At 41.5% G+C, this 14,924-nt stretch overlaps 1 protein-coding gene across 7 annotated transcripts in view; it reads right to left on the bottom strand.

Annotated features, from left to right (window-relative positions):
- Positions 1–14,924, bottom strand: part of LOC126407646 (membrane-associated guanylate kinase, WW and PDZ domain-containing protein 2-like) — a 107,126-nt gene that overhangs the window by 9,696 nt on the left and 82,506 nt on the right. For 5 of the 7 annotated variants that reach the window (XM_050072727.1, XM_050072732.1, XM_050072733.1 and 2 more), the window contains 7 exons: positions 14,716–14,884; positions 7,890–7,921; positions 4,978–5,170; positions 4,779–4,894; positions 4,176–4,368; positions 2,078–2,317; positions 76–261 (listed from right to left, as the gene is read on the bottom strand). In XM_050072727.1, the coding sequence (XP_049928684.1) occupies positions 76–261; positions 2,078–2,317; positions 4,176–4,368; positions 4,779–4,894; positions 4,978–5,170; positions 7,890–7,921; positions 14,716–14,884 (1,129 nt within the window). The remainder of the gene's footprint in view (positions 1–75; positions 262–2,077; positions 2,318–4,175; positions 4,369–4,778; positions 4,895–4,977; positions 5,171–7,889; positions 7,922–14,715; positions 14,885–14,924) is intronic. The other 2 variants (XM_050072728.1, XM_050072734.1) reach the window with 1 other exon arrangement.

Raw genomic sequence — 14,924 nt, 5'->3', positions numbered from 1 at the left:
ACGGGAAAAATAACAAGCTGCCACACAAAAACTGAAGAGCGAATTTGGTTTTCAGTCACACACGCAAACACTCACCCTCCTCTGGTATGATGTGCAGTGTGACTGTTAGCCCGGCATCTTTAATGAGCTTGACAATGTCTGCGTGCGGCATGCTGATGATGGACTGCCCATTCACAGCCAGAATCCGGTCGCCCACCTTCAGCTTCCCACATCGGTCCGCAGGGCTGCCCTCGATGATACGTCCTATTTTATGGGGCACAGCTGGAAACAGGCAATAACAAGGTGGCTGTCAGCGGCAATTTCAAAGAAAGATGTCAAAACGGTACTGATAAAACTCAATGCTGAAGTGGGGGGAATATCATTCAGAGTTGTATTACAACATGAGCCTCGCCTTTGATCAAACAGTTTGAAACAGCGCAGCCAGTTTTTAAACTTACACTTCCAAATTCCTTATGAGGCACTGTCATTGCACATAAACACTTACATTGTTCAAACCTGAAGAGAAATGCGATTATAAAAGTGTTTATGACTATTTTATGACAAAAACATCTCAACAAAACTGGTTTTTAGTTTCAGCTTTTATCAACACTTTCCACACAGACAGAAAAATACAGAAAACTGAAAATTTCCACTTCAATATGAAACATTTCTGGACCCCCAAGCAGAGAAATCCCGAGGGAGTGTTGAACATGCACAGTTACATCCTGAACTAATGTTTGATATTATAATGACTACTGTATACCAGACCCAGTTCTGGGGTATGCATATTCTATATTCAGGTGTATGCAGAAACTTAGAGGAGGAAATATTCATATAAAACTCCTCAGTGTGCAATCAGACCACGCTGAGTCAAGAATCCCACAATCTGTTAAGAGATACCAGCTGCCGTTAGTGCAAACATATGTTTAAAAAAGCCAAATGTAGGACTTTTAAATGCTCTTAATACTACCTTGGCATGAAATTAAGATGAAATTAAGACTAAATTAACCAAAAAAAAGCTAAACTTAAAAAACAAGTCAATTTCAGTTTGACCCCAGCTAATAAAACTTCTGAGGATACTGGACGGGCTAAAAAACACCACTCAAGCAAATTAGTTAAGGAACATGAAGCCCAGTGGTTATTAGTAAATCAGATATAATGGATAATATACTTCTGACCCTGTTTCTTGAGTGGACATGCAGTACAAACACAGCTAGCATTGTGTGGTAAAAACAACAACAACAAAAAAAAACACTTAACATAATTTAAAACAATCAATAAAATGTAAATTATACTTAAAGAAGTATTTCACTGCTGGAAATTTGGTCTTTTGAAAAAACTGGGCTGTCTATGCGGTGGAAGGATGCAAATACTTCTGAAATTGGTGCTACATGACAGAAAACAGAGAAAAAGGGCTGTGGCATTCATTTTTGCTCAGCAGGTAGAAAACCTCCAACTTCCAGAATGCATTGCAACACACCGCACCCATAAACACTCACGCTGGTGGGTGACCTAATGCAGGCTTGTCCGTTTCAACATAGGAAACAATTTGGTTGCCGACTGGTAACAAATGATCTCTAGTTAAAGTGAAACAGTAAGCTAAAATATGTTTCTGAAAACATCTTGGGCTAAAAAACAGTAACAGAATCTTGGTTCATATTTGAACTGCCTCCATTTTTACAATCCAGATAACAACATCTCACTTTCTGTCCACAAGTTCTCATAACACAGCCAAACAGTGCACTAAAATATGTTTCTGAAGACATTTTAGGAGTGAAATAGACAATGCAATAACAGAATCTTGGTTTGTATTTGATCAGCGCTGCCTCGTTTTTTATTGGAGCAGGAAGATGTGGGCGTTGGTAGGATGGAGGGAAATTAACCACAGTTCATTTACACATACTACCCACATTGTTAGGATACAAAGCTGATTGAAAATCACTAAAGTATCCCTTTAAATTGAAATAGTAGCAAAACCCCATAAAAAAATCACTCTAGGACTCTAGTCACTGCCCTCAGGATGTTTGGTCATCAGGATTTACAAATCACCATTTGCGTTCAGTGACAACCTTCAGGGCTCGAGACAGAAACAACTCACTGATGACGGTGGCATTCTCCGGTCTGTTCAGGGAGCTGATGATGACGAAGCCGAAGCCCTCATTCTCCTTGCGGTGAATGACCACATCACTGGTTTGCAGGGCGGATCCCTCTGGAGGAGAGGTGGCAGTCGGGACGGCGACTGCCGGCGGGCCTGAAGCCGAGGCCGCATCGCTGCGTGGAGAGCTGTGTTGTGTTGACACAGAGCCGGGGCTGCGGCCATTCACAGGACACAGCTCACCTGGAGGAGAGGAAGCAGGAGAGGAGATAGGATGAGTCAAAGCAGCATCTCTGTTACTGTACAATGTGACCAATTTACTCTCAGTGGCGATTCATTTTAAAGCTTGTTTTAAGAGTAAGCAGCTTCTGATGAAGCCATTGGAGGAATTCCTAAAATTTAGCAGCGTGTTTTGCACATTACAGTGCACTTCTCTACCTCCCACAGGAACTCTCTGTCGAAGTAAATTTTTTGCTTGTCTGTTTGTCACTGGACAGGTAGGACTCTTGTGTAGGTATATGACCTTGCAACTGCACTGCACACAAACTGATTGTGCTGCAGTACTTATAGAGTAAACAAAGGATGGATCAATTATGTAATCACATTTATGATTACTGCTTGTTTTACTTTGTTCTCATAATTTGTGTTCATTTTCTCCGTTATCTTCTTGACTTATGACAACTCTAAGCCATATTAAATGAGTGTATGCTCTCACCCTGTTAATGATAGTGTTTGTGAATGCCTGCATGTATTATGAATAAATATTCTTGGTGTGTGTGTGCGTGTGAATGTGTGAGTGTCTTATGACTAACTCAATCATTGTGTAACAGATGGGGGTTTTAAGGATGCATTGTTATCAAGCACTGTGCTAAACTATGTCTTCTATTATTTTTTATGTCCAAAATTATTGACAGATGAATACAAATAGTGTATATTACATAGCTGTAATTATTTCCTGTGATATGCTGCCTGGCGAATGCTAATTTCCAAGGAGGGTTTTTAGGCATTTCTTTTTTGCAAATTATTATGTTATTTTTTTAAAATAGATTAAGGATGGAAATTTGCCCTCCTCAATTTTTGTAATGATTCATCAAATGACTGATCATCATCCCCTTAATATGCAGTGTGAACCGACTCACCAGATGGTCACTGAACATCTCCTTCCTCATGTTGTTTTACATGTCAACCAGCAACAGAGAACACAACAACGCATACCAACGTTTTTGGCTGCTCTGTATCCACCGCGTATCGCGCACAGTTGATCATTTACAGGTCTACTACACAGGTAAGACACAGTCTGCAGCATCAGTGACACACACGTTAAATATAGTGTGTTACTGCTCTTCTTGAACACATCTGGTTCAGTGTTTGTCTTTGTACAATAACAGGCTGATTGCGAGTGGCACCGGTGCACACATTGTCTGTGGCACACTGAGTTAATACTGAAAATACAGAGAAACACTTAGTGTCTGGTTTTTACAAAACATGCCCATAAACAGACGGTGTGTCAGGTGTGTGCGCACTAGGATACAAATAGGAGCTCGTACAGACACAGCCTAATTTACCAGATCAGCAACCCTGACCATCAGACATTAGTGTTTTATTTTGAAGGTCCCATACAGTGAAAAGTCAGATGTACATGTCACAGTTTAATGTAAAGCAGGACTAGGTGCTATATTAATACTGTAAATGTATCCACTCAATTAACAGAGAAATGCTGCAGTCTGTATTCAGAAACTGTGCCTTTAAACGAGCTGTCAGGATTTCTGTGAAGCTGTGATGTCGCAACTATATGCTATGAAGCCTTAGAGTAGAACGGACATTCCCATTCAAAACAACACAGCAGGATGTTCAGAACGGTGGCCATTTTTATGTGTAGTCTACTGTTGCCACTGTATGTATGCATGATATACTATCACATAATAGATGTGTGGGTGAGTACACACTGATCCAGCACACAGATTGTCAACATGTGTGTCCTGTCCAAACTGCCTTTTTTAATTTGCTGCCAGTGAAAAGTGCAGCTTGTTCTCCAGTCCTGGTAAAGTGCGAAAGAAACAAACAAAACAAAAAAGAACAAAAAAACAAAACATGTCCTCACCAGGCGTTTGCACTCTCCTTCTCACAGTCAAGCTGACTTGACCATTGCGAGCAGCTGCGTGCATCAAGTCTATTACGTATTTGTGTGGTTTCCCAGCAACCACATTTTTATCCACAGAAATGAGCTCATCCCCGGGTCGAAGCCGCCCATCGCGCTCAGCAGGAGTGTTCTCTATTATAGCGCCAATAACAATCTGTTCAAAGAAAATCAATATTAGCAGCATAGATGAAGGTGAGGGGGATGAGACAGACACACAGTGGAATCACTCAGTAATTTCTTTATCCAAGCTGCAAACTAGTTTCGGGTCATGTTAACATTTTTCCACCTTCACTAATATTCTCCTGCCACATTCTTCTGTATCATAGTTTGCATGCTGGTTTACACGTGGACAAGTTAGCAAGGCGTTACTTCAGTATGGGAGGTACTGAGCAGTTAGGACAGTGTGAGAAAGCCCAGTGCTTGTGTGTAAGTGTGTGTGTGTGGAATGTATGTTGGTAAACGTGTGTGACTGGATGCGGAGTAAGATGAAGTTAGGTGCAGGTCAGACGAGGTTGGTGTGTATGAGGTTAGATATGTGTGTGGTCCAGCCCGTCCCATACGAGCCTTGTCACGGGCGTCCGGACTCACAGCCTGCACGGCCTCGTCTCCCCCCAGGATGCGGAAGCCAAACCCGGTCTTCTCCCTCAGCAGGTGCACCTCCACCTCCTCATACTCTGGACCTGAGACACAAATACAGACATTCATTTCAAATCATCATATTATGTAAAATTTATATCAACATAAATTAAGTTAAATTACTCACGTCGGCTCTCGTAGATAGCCCTCGACTTCTCATAAAGGTCGTAAGGATCAGGTTTGTTAAGATCGAAACCCTCGGTGGAGTCGGGCACAGATGTGCGGTGCTGTGGCTGATTTGGGAAAGGCGTGCCAGGTGGCAAAACTGGGCCAGACAGGTTTGCTTGGGGGCTGCCATGTGGGTCCCACTGATCAGGCAACTACGAGGAAAATACAGACAAACAGATGTTTAATTTAAGATATGGAGCCATATGTTTGTGGCTATGCAATGACCAGCGCAGGCAACACTCCTGATCTTAAAGTGAGGTAATCTGGTGCCCAGAGCAAAGTGCACAGTACACAGGTGGAAGAAGAGGTGCAAACAGGTGGGATGAATCATTTGAGGCAGTGCACAGCAAGTTTATGGTATTTTGGTCAAAAATAGTCTTGGTGCAGAGAAAAGATATCTGAGAACCATGTCGGTTTCTGGCACAACATCAAACTACTTACAGCAAATATGCAGTAATTACAGAATAATGCTAATAACATAAAAAAAGATAATTTAATTAACCACTCTTTGAAATTGAAATAAATAATATAACGTTTCTTGTGGTTATAGCAGGAACTTCAGTAAAGCAGCATATTTCTATAAATCAATATAAGTTATTTTCCCTGTCTTAGTATCTGTGTGTTCACGTTGAGCTGCTCTGCACTATTCAGACAACTTGAGCTCTTAAAGAGTTGAGCTGCTGTTGTCATGTGTAGCTGTGACTGGCTCAGCTGTTTCAGAGCTATGACACCAGTAATATGTCTGACTCAGAGTGTTTTTATTAATCACCACATCCTCTGATCTATATTCAGCTTCACCCAGCCTGTTTGCACTTTGCGCTGCTGCACATACATGGACCAAAATAACAGGTGCACTTGGAGATGCCCACACAGTCTGTGTGCCTAAGGCCTGAAGCTGTACACTTGTTGTTGCCTGTGCGATAAAAATAGGGCCAATAGTGTCATTTAAATTTACAGCTCATTTACTGCATTATTTCTCTGTGTTACATTCCCCCAATCTAAAACCGTACGCTGCATGTGACCACGTTTGTTTTTAAACATTTGCTTGATTCTCAAAGATCCCCTCCAGACATATTTTAAGACATAGAAGAAAACTTTGCTTGGATTAATAGCGTGTGTCTGATTTGTTTTTTCAAAAGGGAGTTAAATCACCCAGTTGAAAACACACTTAGATCTACTAGGCTACTTCTTCCTCATTGAAAATCCAGAATCTGTGAATATGCAAATCATTTTTACTTCAGAAGTCTGACTGCTTGACACAAGTTGTCTCCTACTTCAATGTAGAGTCCATGTGATTAGCTATGATTGGCTTCCAGACTATTTTGTGACCACCTGTGTCACATGCTCCTGCTCATACGCCCATGTGTTAAAGTCAGATTTTAAGGTGAGCACAGAGAAACTTTCTCCTCTCAGCAGATGAGTGTGAAAACAGCTTTCTAGTGTCAAACTCTGCACATCATTCTGCACAGTGAAGCTCAATCGTCTGAGTGAAGCTGCAATAAGCAGAACACATTTTAGGGTTGGACTTTATGATCTTAAATACAAAAGTGTCAAACTTATTTGGCTGCTCGTGTTTCTTGGGAGACACGTTACTGTAGGATCAATACCTGGTGGAAACGTGCATGTCCTTCTGTTGGCCTCTCATTGATTGATACATTAATTCATTTCATTATCTCAGAGGGAAATTGATTGTGTATATTGTGGTGTGGGCAACATGCACAACATTAACAAGTCACAGACATAGTCCATTTGTGACAGACATCCAATGCTGGCAGCAGCTCATGTGTTACTGCTCCATGCAGGCAGGAGGAAACAACACAGAAACAAACAGCTCAAATACTACACAGCACTGACCTGCAGTTTTTATGCAAGTACAAATATAAGAACTAATATTAGCATGTGTGCAGAAAACAACAACAACACAGCAATACTATACTGCAGCAGCTGTGGTGCCAGTAAAACTACTAAGAATTCAATGTGCAAACTAAAGTGTGGTAGTAAATAAATTCTGTCAGCTTTCGTGAAAACACTGCTTCATGTCTACAGAGATGAATTATCTCACTGAATGTTCTTTTCAAATCATACAAGGCTGACAAATGCAAGGCTAACTATGTGCAGAGAATGATGTCAGCTAACCTTGATGATGGAGGATGACTGTCAGACTTAAACAGTTATAACAAATTCTAATCATGTAAGTATGTGAGTTAAATTAATCAATCAATCAATTTTATTTATAAAGCCCAATATCACAAATCACAATTTGCCTAACAGGGCTTTATCACAATTTGCCTAACAGGGCTTTACAGCATATGACATCCCTCTGTCCTTTGGACCCTCACAGCGTTAAATGTTTTGCTTGCTACTCAGTAATGCAATAAATAAAATGACGCTTTTTGCCCAGGGGCGGCTATGATAACGAGTTAAAATAAATATTCACAATTTAAACTTGAATGAGATAAAATTTATAATGTCTGAATATTTTGTCTAATACCACGAATGAATGCTGATTATACAATCAGCAGCAGTAGCAGCTGCAGTTTAAGTATAAATCTGAAGAGCTCTTCCCCAGCTGGCGAGGTGTGAGATCTGATGTGATCAAACCAATAAGCGGGTCACGACAGGCTGGCTCATTTCACAATAAAGCAAAAGCCAAACACCTCTGAGGCAACACAGCGCCGACGACAAACGCTGATCCTACACGCTTCAATCATACCTCTCTGCCTCAGCAAACAACTCTGGTTCAGAGACGCTCATTCTCTCCCTGCTTCTCCTTTTTTTCTCTCAGTTGAACACACACACACACACACACACACACACGCACACACACACACACACAGAAGCAGAAACACACATTTGGTTCAATCATGGTACCTGTTTGGAGGCCTTCCACGGAGAGATGTGGCCTGAGGAAGAAAGAGAGAACACAGTTTACAGAGAGCAGACCTGGATAATCTGTCGGATTCTTGCAAAACAACAAAAACACAGATAATTACAACTATACAGACAAAAAGATAACTACAATGGAACCTACGTACAGAGGTTTTTATATGTGACATACTGGGTAATCATCTCCCCCTTAACGCGAGAAAGAAATCTCAGTTTGCTGATTTTATATTCCTCTGTTTTGACTTTGTTTGTGTAACTCTTCCTAAACGGGTTTGGTTGTTGCATTTGTTTTCAACATAATTACATCATTGGCTGTAGGCAAAAGCACAGACCCCCCTCCCCCCAACACACACACACAGAGTTTTCTCTGCAAGTCATATTTTATCTGCATGTAGGAAGCAGGGAGCATTCACATCACAGCAACAATCTCATCAACACAGCTCCCCTGTGACTCCACTGCATTAAAGACATGCAGCACATTTATGCTGCTGAGACCCAAATACATACATTTACACACGGAGGGATTACATGCAATAGCTGCTATGTATAAACATGCAGTTTCAATCTTTACACATGTGGACCGAAACACATAAACACACTCATGAAGCACACTCCACTCCTACAGCCTCACTGATGAATTCTTCAACAGACGTGGGCGCTTGTAAAATATTCTTTGGAGAAACCTGACATATTTAATATTTATTCAGTTTATGAGATTTCCTGAGAAATGTCAGAGAGCACTGGATGAAATATATTTATGGAATTACTCTCCAACCTGCTTTTTAGATGTGCGAGATGAAGGCCAGAGCACTTAGCAGCGAAGCAGAATGGCAGAACTTTCGATCAAAGTCAGTGAGCAAGGGGTGATTTGAGGGAAATGAAATACAATAGATCACTGCTAGTCCATGTGAAGACAAAATGAAATTTGAAATTCATTTTTGCCATTCCGTACACTTTTATCTTTTATTTTTCTGCATTTTCCAACGCCAGCTCTCCTCCGTTCGCCCAAGTAAAGCATCATGTCTGCGTGGAAATCTTTCCCATTTTGAAAACAAATATCCCTGCTGTGTCTTTGAGGGCGGAGGAGGACACGAAAATATCAGAAGAAAAAGAAAAACCCAGCTTGTGAACGGAGGTTTAAGGAGAACTGTCCGTGGTGCTGAAATGATTCAGCGCAGTGGCAGCAGCAGAGGGACGGCTCTGTGGGAGGTTGGGACTAATAACCATGTTCAGGAGGGAATACAGGCCTTAAGGGAAGTCTTTAAGGAATTCTAATAACTCATTCTCAGGAAACTTTCCGTCATGACCCACTGAGGGAAATGAGCACTAGCTACAAGGCAATTGTCCACTTATATTAAAGCAGAGCGTCTTCCTCACCGAGGCATTTAAGCTTAATTTAAATGCTAATACAATTCATCGACATATGTGCCGGATGTGTGGTGGACTTGTATGAATGCTGATGAATTACAAATGAATGATTGGTAGAGACGCTTCACGTGGCCTCTCTCTGGTGTCAGCGGTCGGGCAGTCTGGCAGGCCGACCTCACAGACTAGCCTGCTGAGTTCTGGATGGCCTTCAGATCAGCCTGATTGGCTTGTGCCGCCTGACACCCCCTTTTTTTTCACAGCCATGATCTGCATCCTCATTGGTGCTGCAAAATGTCTCTAGTCTGTGGTTGGCTCCGCTTCAAACTGGGATGTCAGGGGACGGAGCTGTGAACACGACCAGAGCTCAGTGGAACTCTGGCAGAGTGCCCACGCTACAGCAGTCAGACACAGAGACAAACACAAACACACACGCACTCGCACATGCAGCGGAAGTCTAACACCCTGTCTGTTACACACAAAGCACTGACGCTCTCGGTCTCACATCTGAAATCATGTGTGTAGGCTAAATTCCATTGATGTTCTGCACAGAAATCCTACGCCTGTGAACACAAACATGCTTAAACATTCCTGACATTTTGCACATCTGAGTCACTGTAAAGGACCTTGTCCTTTCTTTCACCCTGCAGCGAGGAGAGCGACACACAGAGAGTCAGAGAGGTTCCTGGTGTGTCAGGCTGATAGTCCCTGTGGGGCCGTTGTCTTGAGTTGTTTGATAGAAACTGGTGAGGGTGGAGGAGATGGCATCTTTGGGGGAAGGGAGATAATTTGGCACACTAAGCTCAGCATTTAGGGGAATATCTATCGTAAGCTGTGTGTAAATTTGAATACAGATCTGTGTATGCACATGTGATGACACATTAATCTGTGTGGGGCAATCTCATTTGTATACTGAATTACAGCACACTTTTTAAATGGCGAATCTGACAATGAAACATGTGTGTGTCTTTGCAAAGGTTAACCACCAGGTGGCAGATGCTGGCTCTGCATGGTCATAAAATGTTCGACTGCTGAGCATCTCAGCTGCTCACATACACATCCATGCATGCTGATGTACAGTCACACAACAGTTAGTGTGTTTCTGCTGAAAGCACAAGTCATTTGTGCTTTCAACAGTCCTGTTCAGACAACAGGACTGGCATAAAATCAGCAAACCACCCATTTACAACAGACAGATGTAGCAGGATCACTAAGCGCTGATGTCTTCGATTGATTTTCAGGTCCGCAATAATAATTCCTGTCACACTTCCATTAATTAAACCTGAGATTCATCTGAGACTGATTATTTTCATCCCTAATTAAATATAATCCATAAAAAAAGGAGCGATGCAAAAGAGCACATCTGTAATTCTTCTTTATTGTTCTGTTATCATCTCAGAAACAATGCAAATTAACTCTTCACTCCTGGCAATTTATCTCACGACAAACCACAGACTTAATAGCTAAATGAGAGTCAAAATGTGAAGCTGCTGGGCGGCACATCAAAAGCAAACAGTGAACTTGTGAACTCTGTCTCTTTAAATAGCCAGTGGACAGTTTTCCTTGACTCTCTTAACTTTCATCCAGGCTGTTGAGTGGGGCTGTACGCTTAATCATTGTGGGGTTGAGTGTGTGTGTGTGTGTGTGTGTGTGTGTGTGTGCGTCAGATGGCCAAGGGCTCAGTGGTATAGGCAGCCCCAGGTAATTATCAAGTCAAATTTTGACCCTGTGACCAGAACACCTTTTAGAAAATCAGTGCAAGAGCACATGTCAAATAAATAAAGCTTTCACTGTGTAATTTAATTTTCTCACAGGTGGCCAATCTTGTAGAAAATAACAGAAGAGGGAAAATGGCCTCACTCCATGTCACACTTCAGACTTCTACACTATGAAACTCTCTCTCATTCCTCTTTTTCTGCTACATTATAAGTCCCTTGATTTAGTTTTTCAGACTGAGGGCATGTGGTCGTCTCATTCCTTCACTTCAAGAGGAAGGTACAATGGTGAACATGTGCAGAAAATTAAAGGTGGTGTGGAGCAGCTCACAGTGCAGAGCTCCTTGCAAGTGTTGTGGAAAAACACCAGCCTGAATATTCAGACAGCCGACAATAAAACCAGTCAAAATGTAATGTGTGGTTAAAGCTAAAAGTGGGTGGACACATTGTGCCATTGTGAGAAAAATGCGGAAGAATAGTTTTCCAGACGGACACTCAGACAGGATGGTGGGTGGTCAATCACACACAGAGATAAGAAAAGTGTTTGGGTTGAAGCGCTTTCTCAACTCAATTTGAGTTTGTTTGAGGTGCTCTTTGGAGAAGGATACATGTAGACACAAAAATCACAAGAAAACTCAGAGGCACAATCTTTTTAATAATTATACTGCTTATACTGTCATGGCATGGTCATGTTGGACTTAAAAACAAAAACCTAAAAAACTTTCAAATCTGATATGATCATAACAATAAAGCAGTTTGGTCATTTAAAAAAAAGTGCCTTGGAGTTTTCTTGTGATTTTTGTGCACACACAAAGAAGAATCATATTTGATCAGTGAATGAAGATATAGTTGACAATCACAACATTGAAGATCACAAATAGGACTGTGTGTAGGAATGTCAATAATTAACCATTAACCCCTTAACTGACATGAGATTTTTGATTGATTATTACTATCCGATAAACCAATAAAAATACATATTAAAAATAATACATGAGTGCTACGGGGGGAAGATGATGAGACAGCGGAGTCTTGGTGTCCCAGGTTGGAGTCGTACGAGCTGCCAGAGCAATGCCAAGATGTTACTTCTGGGAGACGACTAATGTTACAGCATCCCGCAACAAGCTAATGACCCAGAGGAAGAGGTGGACACCTACATTAGAGACAACCCTCCCCTTCATTTGACATAACATTAATCCTCTTCACTGATGGAGAGGATGAGCAAACTTTCTGTTGCTGCTGTTACACAGAATGGTCAGTTCAAGGTATGCCCTGTTAGCATGAGCTAACACAGCAGCAGCACCCAGCTGTTAAACTGTCCCAACAAACTCACAATTGACACCAAAACCACTCGACCCGTCAGCAGGGCGTAAAATTAACACCCGCCAAGCGCCAATGGCGGGTAAAAAATGAGTTTGGCGTGTAAAACAAAAACACACACCCGCCAGTGGCCGATGGAAAATTTTGAATTGCATGTGGGTTTTTTATGTGCTTCGACCATTTCTGCCAGCTGTGTCCAGGGACGGTTTTTGCTATGGGCAATGTGGGCGACCGCCCAGGGCGCAATCTATGTGAGGATGCACGGGCGCCCTCGAAAAAAACACAAAACAACAACAACAACAACAACAAAAAAAACTCGCCAGTTTTCTAGACTACCGCTCATCCACGTCAAGTTAGTGGAGTGGGGCGCCCCTATTATCACGTTTCAACCAGCAGCAGAAAGGAAATGCGAATCCTGGAGGTTGTGGGTTGAATGGGGGTCACAGACAGGAACACGGCGGAGGTTCATAGTGCTCTGCGGCGCAAGATAACGGCTTACCGGCCGTCTGGATTTTCCTAAAGTTGGATTTTCATACTAAAAAACGTAAGGTAATTATTTTTCGTCAAATAAGGCACAATTTTTTTATTTGGCTGGTGAAAAATATGTTTGGCCGGTAAATTTTTGGAGGTCACTAGCCAATGGCAGATGAGGTAAAATGTTAATTTTACGCCCTGCCCGTCAGGTAACATTAATTAAACAGTTAGTCCTGTCACTGCATGTGTGCAGGGTGGGAGAACTCTCAGTGTCCCCAGCATGGAGCTCACACACCCACAGCTGTAGTGTCATGATAAACAGAGAGAGAGCAAGAGAAAAAATTGTGCTGAGCAAAGCAATACGCTACACACGCCTCTACAATGAAATAAAATTTTACCCATTTTAAATAGTAAAATAATAAAAGAAAATAAAAATAAAATGAAAGTCATGTTCAGCCTCCCCCCAGCTAACAAGGATCAGCTGTAGGTCACAAAAGATGTCTAAATTAGCATCCCCGTGTGCATTTTATTTAGAGCTCTCTGGTTTCAATTTTCTCTTTCTTACAATTGTCCTTTACCCAGCATCATTTATGAATCCAGAGCACAGTGAAAATGCTGTTGGTATAATCGAAACATCATCATTTGAGGGTTCAGTCAGTACAAATAGCCAAACAGCATCATGCCAACAAGTTCAGCTTGTTTGCCAGCTAGAATACACTCTCATTTCAGTCCAAAGCACATTACAGTAAAATAACTGCATTTATTTGACGATGACTGGCCCCTGTGGGAATTAAACCACTTCCCCACAGCAGTGTTGGTGCCATCTCTACCCACAGAGCTGTAGCACACCTAATAGTGAGATAAACTCTCATCCCAGCTCTCCATGGCAAATTTTATCAGCTCCTGATTTGCTGTATCTTAAAACACCCCCCCACCTCTTTTATTTTAATATGTCTGTGTATTCTTTACATGAGTTATCACATATGAAATACATTAAACTAAATATTGTTCATTTCATCTCTATGTTTCTTCTAGTGTCTTTTAATATGTCCTGTGCCTGTTTGCTCCTGCAATGGTCAATGTTTCTTTTTTTGTTTTTCTTAAACCACCACACAGAAATGATTGGCCTGCTATAAAATCCCAAATTATTACACCTTTTTCTCAGAGAAACACTGTTATTAAAAAAAATGATATGATAAGTTGCCCAGTTTTGCACCAGACAAAAATGATTCTCCTAGCATTTAAACTATTTAATATTCCAAAAATAAAATCTCATCTGGAGACTTGAATAAAATCCAAGTAAGGGGCCACTGTGATTTGAATGTGTTCAAAAATAGAACGAGTCTCAAAATTATCATAATCAAAATCTCTTCTGCTCTCTCAGCTCTCACTGTCAACTCTACTTGACTCCTCTCTTGCAAAGCTGCAGCTGGGGCTGAAGATGCACAGTAACATGATATTTGTGCATTTCAATCAGAAGACAGCTTAAATTTAGCTGGGCAGTTGCTCTTGCACTGGACCCTTCTTTATTTTTGCTAAAATTATCTTGGGCTTTGAAAGGTACCAAAGTGTCACTTGTGATTTGATACTAATTGTACTGTAATCATTTTTGCCACCACTGCGGACATAAATAGATCAAGGACAATCACCAGGTATTAAAGAGTTGAAAATTAATTGACTCTGATTACCTTGAAAAAGAAAATTACATTTTAACACCCCTAAACAAATGTTATTACAAACTATCAATCAAAAAGTACAATATAACTATCATTTACTGTCAATCTGTACTATATCTGGTTTGTGTGGCACTAGTTGTGTTATTTACAAGTTTCCTTGTAGTCCTTATGAATAGACAACTGAAAGAGTTAAACTCTATTAGAAGCTTATAAACGAATTACCAAGCAGACAGACAGAAAAGAAACAGGTCTGTCTCTCACCTGTTGCTCCTCTCTGTATGAGGAGAGTTGCCTCAGCTCCCACAGGACACTCTTTGAGCATCTCCACCACTCGTCCATGTCCAGCTGCAGCCACTGGCTGCTGGTTGACCTCCAGGATCAGGTCTCCCTCTATCAGCCCTGAAGCTCCCTGTGAGCCCGGCTCCAGCACCTGCACCACAACATCACATTTCATCCACCGTCACACAATT

The sequence above is a fragment of the Epinephelus moara genome, chromosome 20, assembly GCF_006386435.1.
Source record: "Epinephelus moara isolate mb chromosome 20, YSFRI_EMoa_1.0, whole genome shotgun sequence".
In the NCBI taxonomy this organism is placed as follows: domain Eukaryota; kingdom Metazoa; phylum Chordata; class Actinopteri; order Perciformes; family Serranidae; genus Epinephelus; species Epinephelus moara.
Note: the sequence above shows the minus strand (reverse complement) of the source record. Positions and strands in the feature narration are given on the sequence as shown.